General features: G+C 45.5%; 1 protein-coding gene across 2 annotated transcripts in view; it reads right to left on the bottom strand.

Annotated features, from left to right (window-relative positions):
• ENKUR (enkurin, TRPC channel interacting protein) overlaps positions 1-21,248 on the bottom strand; it is a 177,090-nt gene that overhangs the window by 108,697 nt on the left and 47,145 nt on the right. For both annotated transcript variants that reach the window (XR_003854490.1, XM_029588673.1), the window contains exons 2-3: positions 18,235-18,380; positions 7,250-7,479 (exon numbers count right to left, since the gene is read on the bottom strand). Coding sequence is in view for 1 of the 2 variants with exons in the window: in XM_029588673.1 (XP_029444533.1) it covers positions 7,250-7,479; positions 18,235-18,380 (376 nt within the window). In the remaining variant the exon portion in view is untranslated. The remainder of the gene's footprint in view (positions 1-7,249; positions 7,480-18,234; positions 18,381-21,248) is intronic.

Below are 21,248 nucleotides of genomic sequence, written 5' to 3'. Positions count from 1 at the left end.
TTCCCACCAGCCCCTGAATCCACCAGAACCAGGGTAGGAAGGCTGCAGTCTTGGAAGGTCAAAGTCACCGGCAAGGTGAGTGGAGGGACATGATCAGTTAGGCCTAGGGTCACCCCTCCAATGACTCCTAGGCCCTGGAGTTTACCGGCCGCACTGGACATTGGACCAGGAGATGACCAGAACCCCCGCAATAGAGGTAGAAACCTGAACGGTGCCACCTTTGGTGTTCCTCTGGCGACAAGGGACCACAACCCAGTTGCTTGGGCTCGTCTGGAGAGGCCTCAGAGGAGGACTGCGGGGAGGCGCTCGGTGAGACGTGTCTAGGTCGAGGAGCTCCAGTAGTACATCGTTTAGATCCTGCAACCTTGATGTACCTCTCCCGGAGATGGCAGTCTATTCTTATGGCCAGGTCAATTAACGCATCTAGCATTCCTGGAACATCATGGGCTGCAAGCTCATCTTTGATCTTAGGGTAAAGACCATCTAAGTATATCGCTCGCAGACATGGCTCCTCCCAATGGAGCTTGGTTGATAAGGTGCGAAACTCCAAGGTGTAGTCCATCAGGGAATGACTACCCTGTCTAAGATGAAGGAGTTCCATGCTAACTTGCGTCTGCTGCCCAGGGATTTCGAAGATGGCTCAAAAACGTGCCACGAAACTCGAAAGGTCCAGCAGCAGTGGATCTGACCATTCCCATAAGGGCGAAGCCCAGGCCAGGGCCTTCCCTTCTAGCAGAGACAGGATATAAGTTGTCTTGGTCAACACATCTGGAAAGAGTGCCGCCTGCAGGCAAAAGTGCATATTGCACTGGTTAAGGAACCCACGACAGTGCTGAGGGTCTCCTGCACAGTGAGGGAGAGCTGGTAAAGGAATCACCAGTCGGGGAGGTGCTGCTGAGGCCAGCGAGCCGGAAGAAGGGACAGCCTGGATAAAGGTGGCGGCCACAGAATCCAAGCCGCCAGCGACTCCAGGACTTTCTGTTGTTCCAGGACTCTTTGGGCCAGCCCAGGGATTGTCTGCAAGGCAGGATCCTCAGCTGGATCCATGGCCTTGGCCAGCTATTACGAGAGTGGATCCTTGGGCCGGTGAAGTAGGGAACCAATGGGGAGGAGCCCCAGAGGGCCTTTCCGATGGCAGGCGAAGTTATAAAAAACCTGAGACACCTCAGGACGTTCACCACTACCAGCCCTCGTTCCCCACAGGTTGAGCCCTTGGGTACTGGGGCCGGCTGGACTTACATAGGGTCTCAGGCCGGAGGTGAACCAGAGACTGCAGGCAAGGCCGTAGGCAGAGGGTGTATCTCGTAGTCAGGCAGGCAAGGGTCTTGGCAGGCAGAGTGTCTCGTAGTCAGGCAGGCAAGGGTCTTGGCAGGCAGAGTGTCTCGTAGTCAGGCAGGCAGGGGTCTTGGCAGGCAGAGTGTCTCGTAGTCAGGCAGGCAGGGGTCTTGGTAGGCAGAGTGTCTCGTAGTCAGGCAGGCAGGGGTCTTGGTAGGCAGAGTGTCTCGTAGTCAGGCAGGCAGGGGTCTTGGTAGGCAGAGTATCTTGTAGTCAGGCAGGCAAGGATCTTGGCACTGGGAAGCAGAAGACCAGAGCAGGAGCCGCTGGCGTGCCATCCTGCACGCGGCGTCCGCATGACGGTCCGGAGGGAGGACTGCAGCGCGGCTCGCCCGCTTCGACCGCCGGCTGAAGCGAGGTTCCTGGGTCCGAGGACGTGGAGTCGGCTGAGCTGGTAGGGGGTGGGGGGACGGGACTGGCTGCAGTCCCGTTTGGCTGACTTTCACAACAGATAGTTGTTCAGTTCTTGTCCATAGAGACTGAACGATGGCATATTGTTTATTAATTTGGGCTACTATTTCCCTGATCATGTCCATTGATAAGGTACATTGGCAAGCTTGTCATGAAAATCTTCCATAAGCTGCTGGCTCTCAACCGGTCCATAAGACATGGTCTGATGTCCACTTGTGAAGATTTGTTGCAGTACTGAACGATTCATATACCGAACAGAGAAGATGATGTTTATACTTTTCTGCATCTAGATGAGCCTACTGATAACTTTATCATTTCTTGTCCAGCGACTCCACCAGGGGACGGCTGAAGGGGGATATGATAGAGGTCTTTAAGATCATGAGAGGTCTTGAACAAGTAGATGTGAATCGGTTATTTACACTTTCGAATAATAGAAGGACTAGAGGGCATTCCATGAAGTTAGCAAGTAGCACATTTAAGACTAATCGGAGAAAATTTTTTTTCACTCAACACACAATAAAGCTCTGGAATTTGTTGCCGTTAGTGTAGCTGGGTTCAAAAAAGGTTTGGATAAGGTTTTGGAAGAGAAGTCCATTAACTGCTATTAATCAAGTTTATTTAGGGAATAGCCACTGCTATTAATTGCATCAGTAGCATGGGATCTTCTTAGTGTTTGGGTAATTGCCAGGTTCTTGTGGCCTGGTTTGGCCTCTGTTGGAAACAGGATGCTGGGCTTGATGGACCCTTGGTCTGACCCAGCAAGGCAATTTCTTATGTTCTTAAACTTGTCCATACAACTGTGTAAATATTGTGCCATGTAGAATTGGTGGACCACAATGCAGGTAGTGAGCATTGAGCTCTGGAAGACCTTTCCAAAACTGTTCAAAAATCTAGGATCCTTACCTGGGGGTAGTATTGGAGAAGATTCTAGTGTTTTTAGCTAGGTGTAACACTAACTCTGTTAACTAATGTGATAGCTGGACCACTCCAAATCCTGGGGTTTATTGAACTCTCATTTTAGGTCCAATTTCTTAGCTACTGGAAAACATGCAACCAGACTCTCCCATTCTTGTTTTTAAATTCCATAGGACTGAAAAAAACAGGATTGCTATAGGCTTGGATGGTGTTTCCAGAGTACAAACTAAGCCAAACATCTTGGTATGGGGGTCTTTGTCCTTATCAACATTGACTCCCATTGCCTTGCCCAGCTTGTCCAAGAATTTGGAATATGAGAGGTCTTCTGGTGGCAAAGAATGCTTCAGTGGATCAAGTAGGATCTGAGAACTATCAAAGAGCTCCTACTCAACTTGGTACAGAGGGAATTCAAGGAGGCCCAATTCTGAGAGGTAGGAATGACTCTGTCTTTTCACCAACCTGCAAAGTTCTTCATCTTCCAGGCCCTCTGGGACTTCAGTGACATCCAGCCACAATCACAGAAGTTGGCTGGTTTATGGTCTGGCCCCAGACATTTAAGACAATTATCATTGCCATCAGTGATAGACATCTTTTAACCACACACACAATTCTTGAAGCCACTAAAAGTGGCTTTCTTGGAGCAAGACATTCCTCAAACTTTTCTGAATTAAGTTAAAGTTTTTCTTTTCTTTTTTTCTGGATAGACCTGAAAAGTGCTATTAAGGGGCGTCGAGGCAGCGAGGCAACTCAAAGTGAGTTTAAAAATGAAATAAAAACTACAAAGTAGCAAACTAGAAACTAGAGGGTACATGTCTGTGCAGAAGCTTGGAAAAAATAGACAAGAGGCTCACGAGACAGCATGCACGTGAGCTAGGAAAGGTGGGTCTGTTCGGTACTGTCAGATAACATTACCGATTTCTCATGGCTAATTCATCCTGCTTGTTGACAGAGAAACTTACTAGCGTAGCAGACAGGCAATTTCATAAGAAGCCATTGTTGCGGGTAAAACCCATTTTACCCATGGAAATGCCTTTGAAAATTACCCTCTAAACAAATAGTTACTTTTAACAGTATGGCTGTCTTCATCACAGTCAATATTTACTTTAGGATCAATAGAGCTTGATATTCATATCCAGAGATGTTCCTATCTATTTATTGTCTGTCAAAATAAATACTGATGTGAACTTTAACTCTGTTAATATTTGTCCATTAGGTAAATAAATCTTTAACAGCAATTCAAAAGAAGTTTTGATGAGGACACCTTTCAAAGCCACTTACCCTAGTACGTAGCAATTTATTTATTTAAAAGATTTTTATATACCGCGAATACACACACAAAAGTGGATCTAAGCGGTTTACAAACTAAAAGAGGCAAACATTAATAATAAACATTAAGACAGAAAAGCTCTCAGAGCTCAGAAAAACCTTCTGGGTTTTTGAGTCCGTGAGGGCATTCCTGCACAGCCACTGTTATGTTCAGCGGGCCGGCGCGACAGCATCAGGGGAAGCTGCAGGAATCTTGTGCCCGTCATTCCCGCGCGCCGGCTCGGGCTTCCAGGGTGGCTGCCGGGCTGGGAGCCGTCCCTGCTCCTCCCTTGTGGCATCGGGCAGCCTTCCTCCGCGGCCGGGGATCCAAGATGGCTGCCGCCATCTTAGGGCGAGGCTGTGCCTTTTTACTGGATTTAAAGGGACCTCGTCCCTTTAATTGCCCACACCTGTTCCCAATGCACCGAACCAGGGGACGTATTTAAGGTGACTTCCTCTGCTCATTCCTTGACTTAGCAACTTCCGTGGTTGTTCGAGTCTGCTTGCTTCGGTGAGTCTTCTTGTGCTTCGGATCCTTGTTTCCTGGTTCCTGTTTCGTCTCTGTGATTCCTGGTATCTGACTTCGGATTGGCAAGCGGTGATTCCTGGTGAGTGACTTCAGACTGGCAAGCGGCGATCCCTCGGTGTGTGACCTCGGACTGGTAAGCGACGACCCTCTGGCACTCGACCTTGGACTTCTTCTGGACCATCGTCTCCAAAGGCCCACCTAAGTCCCAGCGGTCCGGGTCCCTATGGGCTCCTCCCAGGGGGACCACGGGTTTCCAGTGGTGATGCTCCAGTTAGCCCTTGCACTGACCTCACGACTCCTTGACCTCTCAAAGGTCCACCTAAATCCCAGCGGCCTGGGTCCCTACGGGCTCCTCCCGGGGGACCACGGGCTTCCAGTGGCGAAGACCCAGTTGGCTTCTCCGACGTCTCTACTCTTCGCTTTCTCCACAGTCGCCTCAGTCTTCAGTACCGAGGGTCAGCTGGTCACATCTTCTGTTCCGCCTCGCCTCCCGATGGAGGAACCCATCCTCCCGTCGGTCCAAGGGTTCACAAGCCTGATCATAACAGCCACTGCTGTATGGGTCATCTTTCTTATGCTAGCACAAAATGATTTTTTGACTCTCTCCCTATAGCTGCTTGTCAAGGTACTTTGACTATTTTGTAAAATTTTTATTTTATTTATTTTTCATTTTGCTTTTCGTCAAAAGACAGGCAAGGAGTCTAGATAGGGCATATTCAGTCTATCAAAGATTACAGAATCTCCAAACCAGATTGCAGCAGTGCCAATATATAGATGATACAGGAACTTTAAACAAGAACTGTTAGGAGTTAGCACTCTGTTATGCTGAAGTTAGCAATCTGTTAGGAGTTATTATGGAGTAGAGGTGGACCCTTGGACTAGAGGCAGGTGACCACGCCCCCGGGGGGGGGGGGAGATCCCAAGAGGGACCACCGGTCAGGCTCAGAGTTTGGAGACAGACACACACTAGATCTTTTATTAAACCATAGAAGGAACCACCAGAGGTGGCAGTAGTGAGCTGGAGTGCCCGGCAGGGCTGTAGTCCCTCAGGTACTGGAACAGCGATCCCTGGATGACTGAGCTGTTGAGAAACTGAAGATAGTGAGTAGGCAGGGTATGCAGAGTTCAGTATAGGAACCTTGATGGAACACTCACACAATAGTCTTATAGAAGCCCAGGAGTTGGAATGAATAGGCCCTCGAGGAGCGAGTACCTGGTTCCAGGGAAAGCTCTGAGAGAGTGATGGTAACTCACAATGTAGTTGGCAGAGAAGACTTCCAGGTAGAAGAGAATTCAGCAACAAGTCCAGGAACATAGGTCCTCGAGGAGCGAGTACCGGTTCCAGACTGTAACCTGAAAAACAAAGGAGAGAGCGAGACCCCCGAGAAGCGGGTACCCCTGGTAAGTCCGAGGAGGCAGAGTAGCTTAGGTAGAGAAACCCTTACCCTTGCTAACTCGATCTGTTAGCAAATTCTAAGACCTTTTATATCCATAGCGGATGACGTTATCTCAGGGGGACACCCATGAGGTTCGCGCCAACGCCAGTACTTCAGTCGGGGCCGTGCCGCACTCGCGCCCCTAGGCCTCCAGGAAACATGGCGGGTTGCAGCGTCTAACCGGTCTGGGGATGCCGGAGGACTTTGGCAGAAGGACGCCGTGGCAGCCAAACTTCCCGCGGGCAAAGAGGGAGTCGCCAAAGAGGTATGGAGGGTGGACAGAGGGCATCAAGAAGCGACAGACACAACAAGAACATAGCATACTCTTTTGGAACATTGCAGCATTTTTTTTCCACTGTATCCGGAGTGTCCTAACTTTTACAGATCTTTGTATCATAATCAAAATATTTACTACTAACACTTCTGAAATCACATATAAGAATATTGAACAGAATGGAACCCAGAATTGATTCTTGAGATATTCCACTGATGACCCCTCTTTTCTTGGAATAAACTCTATTTACCATTACCCTGTATTGCCAATCGCTCAACCACTATCTAATCTATCTTATCACTTTAGGACTCATTCCAAGGCTGCTCAGCTTATTTATGAATCTCCTGTGTGGAGGCTACTGTATGTAGATAAAAAAATACTAAATTTAACTGAGCATTTTAAAATAAATACTGAGACAGTTATTGAGTGTGAGAGTATACAGAATTGTGATACTAGCTGAGAGCATAGAGCAATAGTTCCCAAATTGTGGATCGTGAACTGACATAGGTTCACAAAATCAGTAGATGGGGGTCAGAAGAAACAGGGAGTTTCCCTCTGCATGGATTTTTGTTCCCTATCTTTCTGGTCCTCCACTCCAAATCACTGGTAGAGTAGAGCAGAGTCTGTGAAAGTGCACGGACTTACAGGGCAAATCCCCTCCTTCTGCACAAGCTTCCTGTTAGACTGGAAACACATGCAGAGGGTCCAGACCTGTGATCATACACTGACTTGATCCCTTCTCCGATGGCTGCTGCTGTTGGCACTGCCGCTTTTCCTCTTTCAGTGAGTGGGGGCTGGGGGTAGTTGAGATGTTTTGGTTGGCATCTAAGGTCATGTGTATTTTTAAGTGTTAAAATATTGTCAAATTAGATAAAGGTTTGAGAAGCACTGGCATAGAGGAAGTGTAGCAAAGGGAAAACATCATACATATAAAAATCTATCAAGAGATATACCTTCTATAAGAGGTAATTATTATGCCATTACTTATCTCAGTAGTTAAAAGAATGGAAAGTCTGCAATTGTTAATACATTTTTAACTGTTACCTTTTTATTGATGTACTTTGGAACAAGCCCTGAGGTTTCCAGAGGATGTTTGTCTCCTCTTTTGCTGTCAACGAAAATAAGTTGAGGTTTCTTAGGAACTCCCATGATGGCTTCAGCGGCATTGGTGCGTATGAAATTTTTTTTAGTATAAATTCCCATGATCGGTAGATCTGTCCTATGTGGTATGAATGACTGCTTTGGTTGTTTATCTTCCGGTTTGATTATTTGTCCTGTGGAATCGAAAAGAACACTTGCTTGCTGCTAGAAAGTTTTCTGAGCTATTGAAAAAGCAGTATTTTCTCAATAAAGAAAATAGTGAACGTCTCATAAATCTTATATATGAAGGGCAGTGTCTATAATGAGCTCTGATTTTTTCCTGATATTTGCTCCATTTTGCTTCTTTGTTTTACACTATCACTGCACATAAGGAACTTGCATTATTTCACAGAAAACAGAGGAACTATATTATTAGAAAGCAGAAAGAAGCAAATATGACAAAGAGGCTGGTGGCTCCTTATATCCTAACTGATTTACTGAAGCCTGAGCTTTGGAAGACATGAACCCACTTCACTGTATGCCATCATCATCAGCAAAGTGGAATCACAGTTGTAGACAGATTTCTAAACTGTTTCCATTCCTAGCAGGAAGTTACAGTAATTATTTCCAGGATTTTAACTCTCCTTGTATCAGTTATTGTCAAAATGACCAAAAATGCATCATGGAAGTTCTATGTGACAATGGCCACAAAATTTAAGAAACAGAATACTGTCAAACTATTGACTTGTGCTGTAATAACAAATATAATTTTTCTGCTAAACTTATTCAATGTGATCTTATTGCAGGAGGGTTAGATAAAGTAATGGAGCAGAGATTAGAAATTCACTGCTTTGTATCCAGTTCATTAAAAAGTTTTGTTAAGTAAAATGTTTATCTATAAATGGTGCACTGGCCTACGATCTGATCAAACCGATGTACTAACAATGCTCACAAAAGAAGGCAGCATGCGAAAAGAAACACATAACACCCTGAAACACACAAAAACGTCAAAATTAATGTTTTTTAAATTTGTTCGTGCCTTAGTCCCTTTTGCAAAGAAATTCACAAATTTTGCTATTTTTCTGTAGTAATCTTTTGTGCATAGTCTGCTATGCATAAAGGTTTATTTAAATTCATAAATAATTAACTGCTGCAATACAAAAACATAGAAAGCAGCTCAATTATGATTTTTGCAAAAATTGGTATGCAAAAATGTCTTTGCATATCAGTTTTCACCAAAAAGATAACCGCACCTCGATGAGATGCGGTTATCTTTTCTGCCTATTCTAGGAACAAACTTTCATGCACAATTTTGCTATCCAGTTTATCTGTTTAGATAGCTATGTTAGGCCTGGATTCTCCATTCTTGCACAGAATGGTGAATCTGGTGGTAACGGGGGGCGGGGGCGGGCCTACGAAAGCCGGCAGCCATCACACCACTGCGGTGTTATCGCTGCCGGCTTTCTCACCCAATAGCGCCACCGTGAAAGGTGGTGCTATTGGGTGCACTACTGGCAACGATAACGGTGCTTACCTTATCGCCACCAGCGAAGATACCATTGTGTCCACCTCCTCGCCGCCCCGACCTCTCCCCTCCCCAACTCCGCCCCCGGCAAGCTACCACACGCGGAAAGGGACTCCTTCTTTCCCCCCCTGCGCAGCAATATTGAGTATTGCAATCCTCTCATTCTGGATTTCCCAAACAAGATTATTCATCACTTACAGTTAGTTCAAAAGGCTGTATTTCTATCCCCTGTTTTAGCCAGTATCCATTGGCTTCCTGTTAATTATGACATTCAGTTCAAGATTCTTTGCCTGGCTTTTAAAATCCTTCATATTATGGGTGTCATTAACCTTACCCACGAACTTCAAAAATATACTCCAATGCAAGCTTTATGCTCATGTTCCGATTTTCAACTGTGTATCCCTTTGTCTAAGGATCATAGGGGAATCCAGACAAAAGCAAGAGAACTTCTTGTTTCCAAAACCATCCTTACCATCAAGGATCCTATGAGAGAACTAAAGAAACTGTGTAAAATAAAAGAAGATCCAGAAGATTTGCTAACCGTGAGTAAAGGAAAACATTATTGGGGACACGCATTCATCACCACCCTGGGGAGAGAAAGAGAGGAATTACTCTCTGTACCATAGACTGTAACATTTTTGTCAGCTTGGAAGCGGTTTTGCCCAGCCTAAAAAGATCCTGACCACCTAGTAGCCCCACTTCATCTTAACCCAAGAAAGTGGTTGTTTTCTCTTGTCTCAATACAAGTGACTCCTGCACAGATAGAGGAGAGAGACTGAAATAATTGGAGAAAATTTTGTGGTTCTGCACATTTATCATCAGTGTTAACAGTAAAGACTTTTATTCTGGATAGTATCAAAATGACTCCAGAATATTTATTTTGCACTCACTGATGGTCAGGCGTAGCAATAGTCAAGGCACGGAGAAGGCAGGTGTGGTCAGGCACAGCAATGGTCAAGGCATTGAGAAGGCAGGTGTGGTCAGGCGTAGCAATAGTCAAGGCACGGAGAAGGCAGGTGTGGTCAGGCGCAGCAGAGGTCAGGCTTAGAGAAAGCAGGCAAAGTCGAACATAGCAGAGGTCAGGCTTGGAGAAGGCAAGCAAGACTGGATGTAGCAAAGGTCAGGCTTGGAGAAAGCAGGCAAGGTTGGACGTAGCAGAGGTCAGGCTTGGAGAAGGCAGGCAAGGTCAGATGGAGCAGAGGTTGGCACCAGGAGGTCAATCAGCATACAGACAAGACGAAGGAGGAATCAGGAACTTGGAAACAGGAACTGGTGACACTCAGGAAAACAGATCCTATGAGAAAAGACTGAAGAGGTTAGGGCTGTTCAGCTTGGAGAAGAGATGGCTGAGGGGGGATATGATAGAGGTCTTTAAGATCATGAGAGGTTTTGAATGAGTAGATGTGAATCGGTTATTTACAATTTCGAATAATAGAAGGACTAGGGGGCATTCCATGAAGTTAGCAAGTAGCACATTTAAGACTAATCGGAGAAAATTCTTTTTCTCTCAACGCACAATAAAGCTCTGGAATTTGTTGCCAGAGGATGTGGTTAGTGCAGTTAGTGTAGCTGGGTTCAAAAAAGGTTTGGATAAGTTCTTGGAGGAGAAGTCCATTAACGGCTATTAATCAAATTTACTTAGGGAATAGCCACTGCTATTAATTGCATCAGTAGCATGGGATCTTCTTAGTGTTTGGGTAATTGCCAGGTTCTTGTGGCCTGGTTTGGCCTCTGTTGGAAACAGGATGCTGGGCTTGATGGACCCTTGGTCTGACCCAGCATGGCAATTTCTTATGTTCTTATGTTCTTAACCGAGGAGACCTGTTGCAAAGGCAATGCTTCAGTCTGAGGCCTGAGCATTTATACGCTGAAGGATCTGAAATCAGCATCCGGGTCCGCGGTCAAGTTTCCGCCACAGGCCCTTTAAAAGATTCACTGATGCTCACGCACCTAGGGAGGGGTGAGGCGGCGCTGGCAGCGTCTCTCCGCGAACCCCAAGGAGAGGCCCGACGGATGAAGGCATCCTGGATGGAAGTCCCTGAAAGTGAAGCAGTGCCAGAGGCACTGGCTGGAATCCGGGATCGGAGCTGGTGGCCCACTGCCACAAGCAACGGGGAGCTGGAACCTGGAAGGTGCTTCAAAAGGTGAGAGGGCCACACCACGGGGCTGCTGCGGGGGTTTGCCCGGATGGACACGATGGAAGTTCAAGAGGAGGATCTTGTCCAAGATGTTCAGAGCAGGCTCCCAGGAATTTTTCTCGGGTCCATAACCCTCCCAGGAGAGGAGGTACTCCCATCGGCGGCCTATACGGTGGACATTTAAGACTTCATGGACTTTGTAGGTTCTATCGGTTTCTGCCACCAATGGAGGTGGCTCAGGGACCTTCCAAGACGGCCAGGACAACACTACCGGCTTGAGCAGTGTTACATGGAAGGAGGCAGCAAGAGCTGATATGTCATGGGTCCAATGCGTCGAGTAATCAGGGATGGTCCAATAAATCTCGGAGCGAATCTCTTTGAAGGAATTCAGAGTCGAATATACCTGGTACTTAACCAGACTTTCTGGCTGGGAAGTAATTCAGGAGCTGCACAGCGTAAACTGTCAGCAGACCAGCAAGTTTCATGAGACTACTGGACCCCGTGCAGTTTCTGTTGCAGAGGAGAGGCAACAGAGGGGAAAACAAGAGCAGCTGCTAAGTGCTGCTCTCCGACACTCCCTGCTGGTGGAAGACCACGCTGCAGGTCAGGAGGGAAAGAAAAAAGGAGAATGCAGCTGTGGCACACTGGTTGGGAAACACGGAACTAAAGCATAAGGATAAAAGGACTATTTTTAAGCTTTGATAAAACAATACAGTAGAATTAAGAAAAAAAGCAAGAATAAAAAAAACTTTTTCTGGCTGCGAGGAGAGAAGATTTTAAAAGGAACTGTATTTTTCCTTGAACTGTTATGGTTTCTGCTATTCTGTTACAATGTTTTATTCAGAATCTTATTCAGTAAACTATTTTCTTTGTTCGAGTGGAGAATAGTTTATTCATTTGGAGTGTCCCTAGCCCAGTTCTGGCCCTGCAGGTTATGCTGCCTCCAGTTCACAGACCTTTGGAGAGTAACCACAGTGCTCAATGAGGCTGAGAAGGTGACCCAGAGTGGAACAGGGGTTGCCAATGGTGTCCAATGTGGGGCAAGAGTGGCTAGGTGAGGACAATAGTATTTCAACAGTTTTGATGCCTTTTGCCAAAAACCACATCGATTTTGGTGCAGAAACAGCAGAATATAACTTTTTTCCTTTTTTCCATAAAAATCAAAGATGGCTGTGTTTCCCACTGACGCAAGAAAGACACAAAGGGAGAGAACATGCACATTGCAAGAGAGGATGACGGAGCACAGGATACGTATGACACCACCCTCCCAGTGACTCAAGGGAGCCAATTGCAGAGGCTTGGGTGGCTAGCAGCTGAGCTGAGCAAGCCTGTGTAAGACGCAGGTACCATATTTATGACACAACAGGAGGAAGCCATGGATAGCCTTATAACAAGACAATCTCTAACCTGACATCACCCAGAGTGGTGTACAGCTACCTTGAGACATGGCTTACTGTGTAAGTGGCCAAATCTAGCTCAACATCGAGCATAGCAACATAGTGGGTAGTGCTGAATGCCAGTTGTGCCACCAGCTCCAAGAGCCCCTCTTTATTTAAGAGCAATGCATGTTTTGCTGGGAAGCCTTATATGAATAGGCTGGGTTGGCTGCATGACAGCAAGAGTGCCCGTGAAGCGGCTGCAGATGAGGAGACCAGTACCGAGCTGGATGACACTCGAGCTGCTGGAACTCCCCAGTTGCTGTAAGAACATGCCATACTGGGTCAGACCAAGGGTCCATCAAGCCCAGCATCCTGTTTCCAACAGTGGCCAATCTAGGCATAAGAATCTGGCAAGTACCCAAAAACAAAGTCTATTCCATGTTACCATTAGCTAGTAATAGCGGTGGTTATTATCTAAGTCAACTTAATTAATAGCAGGTAATGGATTTCTCCTCCAAGAACTTATCCAATCCTTTTTTAAACACAGCTACACTAACTGCACTAACCACATCTTCTAGCAACAAATTCCAGAGTTTAATTGTGCGTTGAGTGAAAAGGAACGTTCTCTGATTAGTTTTAAATGTGCCACATGCTAACTTCATGGAGTGCCCCCTAGTCTTTCTATTATCCGAAAGAGTAAAAAACCGATTCACATCTACCCGTTCTAGACCTCTTATGATTTTAAACACCTCTATCATATCCCCCCTCAGCCGTCTCTTCTCCAAGTCCTAACCTCTTTAGTCTTTCCTCATAGGGGAGCTGTTCCGTTCCCTTTTTCATTTTGGTTGTCCTTCTCTGTACCTTCTCCATCGCAATTATATCTTTTTTGAGATGCGGTGACCAGAATTGTACACAGTATTCAAGGTGCGGTCTCACCATGGAGTGATACAGAGGCATTATGACATTTTCCGTTTTATTCACCATTCCCTTTCTAATAATTCCCAACATTCTGTTTGCTTTTTTGACTGCTGCAGCACACTGAACCGACGATTTCAATGTGTTATCCACTATGACGCCTAGATCTCTTTCTTGGGTAGTAGCACCTAATATGGAACCTAACATTGTGTAACTATAGCATGGGTTATTTTTCCCTATATGCATCACCTTGCACTTATCCACATTAAATTTTATCTGCCATTTGGATGCCAAAAGTTTGAGACTGGAAAATTGATCACAATCTGCTTGTGATTTAACTACTCTGAACAATTTTGTATCATCTGCAAATGTGATTACCTCACTTGTCGTATTTCTTTCCAGATCATTTATAAATATATTGAAAAGTAAGGGTCCCAATACAGATCCCTGAGGCACTCCACTGCCCACACCCTTCCACTGAGATAATTGTCCATTTAATCCTACTCTCTGTTTCCTGTCTTTCAGCCAGTTTGTAATCCATGAAAGGACATCGCCACCTATCCCATGACTTTTTATTTTTCCTAGAAGCCTCTCATGAGGAACTTTGTCAAGTGCCTTCTGAAAATCCAAGTACACTACATCTACAGGTTTATCTTTATCCAGATGTTTATTAACTCCTTCAAAAAAGTGAAGCAGATTTGTGAGGCAAGACTTGCCTTGGGTAAAGCCATGCTGACTTTGTTCCTTTAAACCTTGTCTTTCTATATGTTCTGTGATTTTGATGTTTAGAATACTTTCCACTATTTTTCCTGGCACTGAAGTCAGTCTAACCGGTCTGTAGTTTCCCAGATCGCCCCTAGAGCCCTTTTTAAATATGGGGGTTACATTAGCTATCCTCCAGTCTTCAGGTACAATGGATGATTTTAATGACAGGTTACACATTTTTACTAATAGGTCTGAAATTTCATTTTTTAGTTCCTTCAGAACTCTGGGGTGTATACCATCCGGTCCAGGTGATTTACTACTCTTAAGTTTGTCAATCAGGTTCACCACATCTTCTAGGTTCACCGTGATTTGGTTCAGTCCATCTGAATCATTACCCTTGAAAATCTTCTCCAGCTCGGTTACCTCCCCAACATCCTCTTCAGTAAACACAGAAGAAAAGAAATCATTTAATCTTTCCGCGATGGACTTATCTTCTCTAAGTGCCCCTTTAACCCCTCGATCATCTAACGGTCCAACTGACTCTCTCACAGGCTTTCTGCTTCGGATATATTTTTTAAAGTTTTTACTGTGAGTTTTTGCCTCTAAGGCCAACTTCTTTTCAAATTCTCTCTTAGCCTGTCTTATCAATGTCTTACATTTAACTTGCCAATGTTTATGCATTATCCTATTTTCTTTTGTTGGATCCTTCTTCCAATTTTTGAATGAAGATCTTTTGGCTAAAATAGCTTCTTTCACCTCCCCTTTTAACTATGCAGGTAATCGTTTTGCCTTCTTTCCACCTTTCTTAATGTGTGGAATACATCTGGATGGTATATTTTAACAATGACCACGCCTCTTGCACACTTTTTACTTTTGTAGCTGCTCCTTTCAGTTTTTTTCTAGCTATTTTTCTCATTTTATCAAAGTTTCCCTTTTGAAAGTTTAGCACGAGAGCCATGGATTTGCTTACTGTCCCCCTTCCAGTCATTAAATCAAATCTGATCATATTATGATCACTATTGCCAAGCGGCCCCACCACCATTACCTCTCTCACCAAATCCTGTTCTCCACTGAGAATTAGATCTAAAATTGCTCCCTCTCTCCCCCTATCATCCTTCTTTAAATGAAGCAGCAGGACCCAAAGAGCCTCAGTGCACCTGGATGGCATAAGCAACAGCAGTAGCATCAAGACCCGGCACACTGCTATAAGTATCGGGGCATTGTTCATCTTGTACTTAGAGCAGTAAGAAGAGATGTTGGAAGCAGCGAGCACTGAAATTGGGGGCCCCAGTCACATGGAGATTGTCAGGGACAGCACAGAGCAGGTGGCATTCCTGGAATTCAACAATGCCCGTCATAAAGAGGCACCGCAGTAGAGGAAACACTGCAGGTAGACTGTGGGGGAGGTGAAACTCCTGCCCTGCCATTGCCACTGCCACCATCTACACCCACTCAAGCAAGGGGCCATGGCCAGATCTACTGGCTGTATGAAGAGGCTATGGGCTACCGCTGAACCTCCACATTCAACTGGGAAGGGTACCCATGTGACAATAAACAGAGAAGATGTGCACCATCTCCACTATCATCCAGGGCCAGATGAGACCATGGCAAGTTCTTGGGACGTGAGGGTGGATTTCTGGGAGCCCAGAGCTCCACCACCACAGAGCAGGTTTCTATAACCAGTAGATGCATGCATTCCTAGAAGATGATGGTCCGGTGTTGCCTTATGAAGATAGAGACCCTTCTGGACTTCATCATCTTGGCCATGGAGTCTATCATTGAGAAGTATTTTTCATCTGGGATATCTCCAAGTTGGACTATCTCAAGCCGCTAAGTAGAAATAGTATCCACTGCAAGCAGCACTACTTCTTGGCAGTGCAGAATGTTGGGGGCTGCCCTGTAGGATTCTTGGGTTGGACATGGAAGAAAATACCATGGACCTGTTGCAGGTTCCAGCTCCTCTGGAGTTGAGCATCACACCCTGGTTTTAACCTGGTTGACCTAGTGTAAAGAAATTACCACAGTGTCCTGCGAGGAGAGTTTCATATGCTGTACCATCTATGAATTATGGGATTACTCATACCCATATGTCCGACTCCTTTGATGGCTGTTATCGAGTGGATTAGGGAAGATTGGGTGTGGCAAAAAATATACAACTGCATAAAGCATGAAATCACTGTAATGTTTGTGAGCCTTGTGCTGTGGTGAAGTCAACACAGACTATTAGGTGAACCTACACCCTACTGACAGCTAGCAAACATCCCCTGATGTGGGACAAGCTGGAGTTTTGCCTAAACCAGCCCCATTCCCCACAGGTTCGGCCCTTGGATTCCAGGGGCCAATAAGACTTAAGTGGGTCCCAAGGACAGTCCAAGAGGGTCAGAGAAGGCCAAAAGTCAAGGAAAGGCAGCGGGTAGGGCATTGTCAGGGTTCGTGGAAAGATCAGGTCCAGGTGGCAGGCAAGGGAGTAGTCCATGTCCATAGCAGAGGCCAGATCCAGGTGAGCAGTCTGATGGGCTGAAAGGGCATGGAGCAATGATGAGGCATGGCTCGACAAGGCAAGGCAAGGCTGGATCAATACACATTGCATTAGGCAGGCAGACCTGTTGCTGAGGCACTGGCTGAGAGCGCAACTGGGGTTTAAATCCCCAGCCCGCATGATGTCATCTTGCCAGCATCACTCCAGTTTTCCGCTGCGGTGCTCTTATCTTCTGGTACGTGCCTAAGGTGTCCGAAGCAGGAGCAAAATGTCAGCGTCCATGCCACATTGGAGGCAGCTGAGCATCAGGACCATCCAGCAGCATTTAGAGGTGAGTGGGCTAGTTATGGGGCCTGCCTGCCGCCAGTCAAACATAACAGTACTACCCCCTTCTAAGCCTCCTCCCCAGGCCTCCTGTATTTGGTTTCTGGGGAGAATGCTGATGGAATACTTTTATCATCTGGGGAACTGGGAGGTTAGACATGAGTTCCAAAGAATTATTTGGATTCCGAAGAATGTGAAAGAGTATCAGCCCATTGACCCTCTTCTGCAGGAGGGGAACGTTTGGAGAAAGGAAAGCATAGCTTATGGGTCCCTGGGTCATCATGTTGAGTGAGGACAGCCCCTGTCTCAATGGCAGTGGCTTCTACCTTCACGGCAAAGGGCTTCAATGTATCCAGGCAGTCAGCAGAACTGTGAGGCACAGGGTGCTAGGCTGTGGCTTATTGCACATGTTGGCAAGTGATGTGTACTAGAGCGGCAGACCCGGCAGGTCAGGCAAGATGGTCTGAGCCACCGTGACCGGAGGCAGTATCCGAACAGAACAATGCTCCTAGCAGGAAGGGCCCCATTATGTAATTTCAATATAGGTCAGTCGATAGAACATTGGTGGAGTCTGAGCCAGGGAACCCGGGAATGGAAGGGTTGACTGCTTTGGATAGTACATAGAACTTGATGCTTTCCTGATGTGAACCGATCTGCAAGGTGATGGGTAAGATAGTCACGGTCAAGCAGCCAGGCAGAGGCTCACCATAGACTGATGAAATGGTGTGGGCTTTGGTCAAGGTGGTGGTGGTCCAGCCACACTGGTGGAGCAACAACTCCTGGATGAAACTGCCCCCTACTCCAGAATCTAGTAATGCCTTGGTCTGAATGGTGGTCACCTTGAAGGTGAGGCACACAGGTACCACTGGCTGTAGAGAGAACTGGGTGACTCACTAAGTCCCCATTCTAGGTTTTTCTGACTTCTTGGGACAGTGGCTAGTGAAATGCTCCTGTGCAATGCAGTAGAGGCAGAGGTTATGCTGTCTTCACCTTTGTTTCTTTTCATCCAAGTTCTGAGACCTACCTAACTGCATGGGTTCTTCAAAGGTGATAATCATCATGTGGTTCGAGGTGGGTTTCAGGGAGTGCTGGTAGTCAGAAGCCAAGCAGATAGGTTGATGGGATGTCTTCTTCTCCTAGGCTTGTTCCTGGAATCTTAAATCCACACAGATGACCAGATGAGTGCTTTTAGAGAAGGTGGAAGATCTTGGCCTGCCAGCTTGTCCTTTATTCTTCCAGCTAGCCCTTGCGAGACAATGGCCATTTAGCTGTCTTACCCCAGCCAATATCAAAGGCCAGAGTGCTAAATTCTAGAACATAGTTGCTCACACTGTGAGTGCCTTAGTGGAAACGTAGCAATTCCATTATATATATATATATATATATATATATCTTGTGAATAAATGACTGCTATTTATGTCCTAATACAAAGACTAATAAAATGAGGGCAAGTTTGGTTTTAATGTGTTGCTTCACATACTTACTTTCTGGTAACTTGGGTTCCTTAGAATGTTTTAGTAAGAATTCTTTAGGAGAGGGTACTTCAACTTTAACTGGTCCCATGGTTTTGCATGCAGTTTTGTTTTTCTTGGCATCATATCTCACAGTTTCTCTAAAGGTTGACTTATATCTTCAAAGAAAAAGACAGAGTGAAATAAACCATTGTTCCCAAAAATAGTTGTTCTTTACATTTTCTATATTAAAAAAAAGATATTATAGCAGAGAATCCTTTTAGGGCTCCATATTCCCTGCTATGTGTACTAAAAATACAAGACCAGCTTGTATTTGCATATAGAGAATGTCAGCCATATTCTCAACTGGGCAAGCATGCTGGCTAGTCTTATTTTCAAATGCTTTTGTTTCCTATTTTGTAGCAATATCATAGATCATTTCAAAACTAGGCCTACTGGTTATCTGAGTCCTATCCACAACTTTGAGACTGAACTGACCTGATTTGATGTAACTTAGGATCTGACTCGAAAAACTTTGTCCTGCATGGCAGTTATTTCTGAAGATATTTCTGAAGAAGTCTGGTCGCTACCTACTATATCGGGACATTATCAATGATATTTCCATTGATATTTATACTACTAGTCTTCTTGTCACCTTTTTCTTTTTCATTTTCATTGGCAATATTTGTGTAACCCACTGTCCATATTTGTGTAACACATGTTAGTTTTCTCTTCAACATTAATGCAACTGATGGTATCGGAGCTTACTAGAGGGAAGGGAGGGATGGGGAGGGGGGTGGGAGCACAGACCCTACCTTCCTGGCACTGTACAAGGGACATTTTAAACGCTATAGTGCATTATTGTTCTGATACATTATATACTCTGTTTTCTTGTTTAACACTGATTATTCGTGAACGTATCACCTTGTTATTTATTTATTTATTTTATTTATTGTTTTTGTTATACCGAGTTTCATGATAGGCATCACATCAACCCGGTTTACAAATAACAAGGAGTGTAAAGCATAACGTAACGTAAAAAACAATATTTTCAATAAGAACCTTGAACTTTAAATACAGTGAATCAGAAAAAGGGAGAGGGAAAGTTACAAAAAAAACAAAACAAGGAAAATAAACTTGGGATGGAAGGGGAGAAATTGAACAGCACAATATTTACATTTCAGCCTATTGATACATTAGAATAGCAAGTGAAAAAATAAGACTATGAAACGGTTAGGGATGTGAATCGTTTTAGGACGATTAAAATTATCGTCCGATAATTTTAATATCGTCTTAAACCGTTATGGAACACAATACAATAGAGATTCTAACGATTTATCGTTATAAATCGTTAGAATCGTGAGCCGGCACACTAAAACCCCCTAAAACCCACCCCCGACCCTTTAAATTAAATCCCCCCCCCTCCCGAACCCCCCCCCAAATGAGTTAAATAACCTGCGGGTCCAGCGGCGGTCCGGAACGGCAGCGGTCCGGAACGGGCTCCTGCTCCTGAATCTTGTTGTCTTCAGCCGGCGCCATTTTCCAAAATGGCGCCGAAAAATGGCGGCGGCCATAGACGAACACGATTGGACGGCAGGAGGTCCTTCCGGACCCCCGCTGGACTTTTGGCAAGTCTCGTGGGGGTCAGGAGGCCCCCCACAAGCTGGCCAAAAGTTCCTGGAGGTCCAGCGGGGGTCAGGGAGCGATTTCCCGCCGCGAATCGTTTTCGTACGGAAAATGGCGCCGGCAGGAGATCGACTGCAGGAGGTTGTTCAGCGAACGACCTCCTGCAGTCGATCTCCTGCCGGCGCCATTTTCCGTACGAAAACGATTCGCGGCAGGAAATCGCTCCCTGACCCCCGCTGGACCTCCAGGAACTTTTGGCCAGCTTGTGGGGGGCCTCCTGACCCCCACGAGACTTGCCAAAAGTCCAGCGGGGGTCCGGAAGGACCTCCTGCCGTCCAATCGTGTTCGTCTATGGCCGCTGCCATTTTTCGGCGCCATTTTGGAAAATGGCGCCGGCTGAAGACAACAAGATTCAGAAGCAGGAGCCCGTTCCGGACCGCTGCTGGACCCGCAGGTTATTTAACTCATTTGGGGGGGGTTCGGGAGGGTGGGGGATTTAATTTAAAGGGTCGGGGGTGGGTTTTAGGGGGTTTTAATGTGCCGGTTTTGCGATTTTTAGATTTTTCACGATTTTTCACGATTTTTCACGATATTTTACCCCCCCAAACGGCAACAATACGATTCCCTCCCCCTCCCAGCCGAAATCGATCGTTAAGACGATCGAGGACACGATTCACATCCCTAGAAACGGTACATAGGTAATCAAATGAATAAATATGACACAGTTGTGAATGGTAATAGTATGATAAATATTCAGCAGGAATTAGTGAGAGAGGGTTTGAGGTTGGTTGATTCGTGTTTACATTCCATTATTGCATACGAGTTAGTGCTAGTGAGAGGAGGTTTTATTCAAGGCTTGGAAATGCTTTTTTGAAAAGCCAAGTTTTTAGTCTTTTCCTAAATGTTAAAGAGCATGGCTCTTGTCTCAAATCAGGTGGGATCGAGTTCCAGAGAGCTGGACCTGCTGATGAGAAGGCTCTGAGACTCAAGGATTTATGTTGGTAGGTTTTGGCCTTTGGAATTTGGAGTGACTCTTTGTAGTGTTCCCTGATAGGCCTGGCGGAGGTGAATTTTTTAAGTGGTATTTGTAGGTCGAGTTGTGTGTGTTGGTTGATAGTTTTGTAAATGATGTTAATGGTTTTGTACATGATTCTATAGTGGATCGGAAGCCAATGGAGGTTTTTGAGAATAGGTGAAATGTGGTCAATTTTCCTGGAATTTGTAAGGACTCTGGCTGCAGAGTTCTGAACCATTTGTAAAGGTTTGGTGTAAGAAGCTGGGAGGCCTAATAGTAATGAGTTGCAATAATCTAGTTTGGAAAAGATTATTGCTTGCAAGATTGTTCTGAAGTCCTGAGTGTGAAACAGCGGTTTTATTCTTTTCAGGATATGTAATTTGTAGAAGCAATCTTGGGTGGTTTG

The sequence above is a fragment of the Rhinatrema bivittatum genome, chromosome 2 (assembly GCF_901001135.1).
Source record: "Rhinatrema bivittatum chromosome 2, aRhiBiv1.1, whole genome shotgun sequence".
NCBI lineage: Eukaryota > Metazoa > Chordata > Amphibia > Gymnophiona > Rhinatrematidae > Rhinatrema > Rhinatrema bivittatum.
The sequence above is the reverse complement of the archived record's forward strand: the minus strand, read 5'-3'. Positions and strand labels throughout refer to the sequence as shown.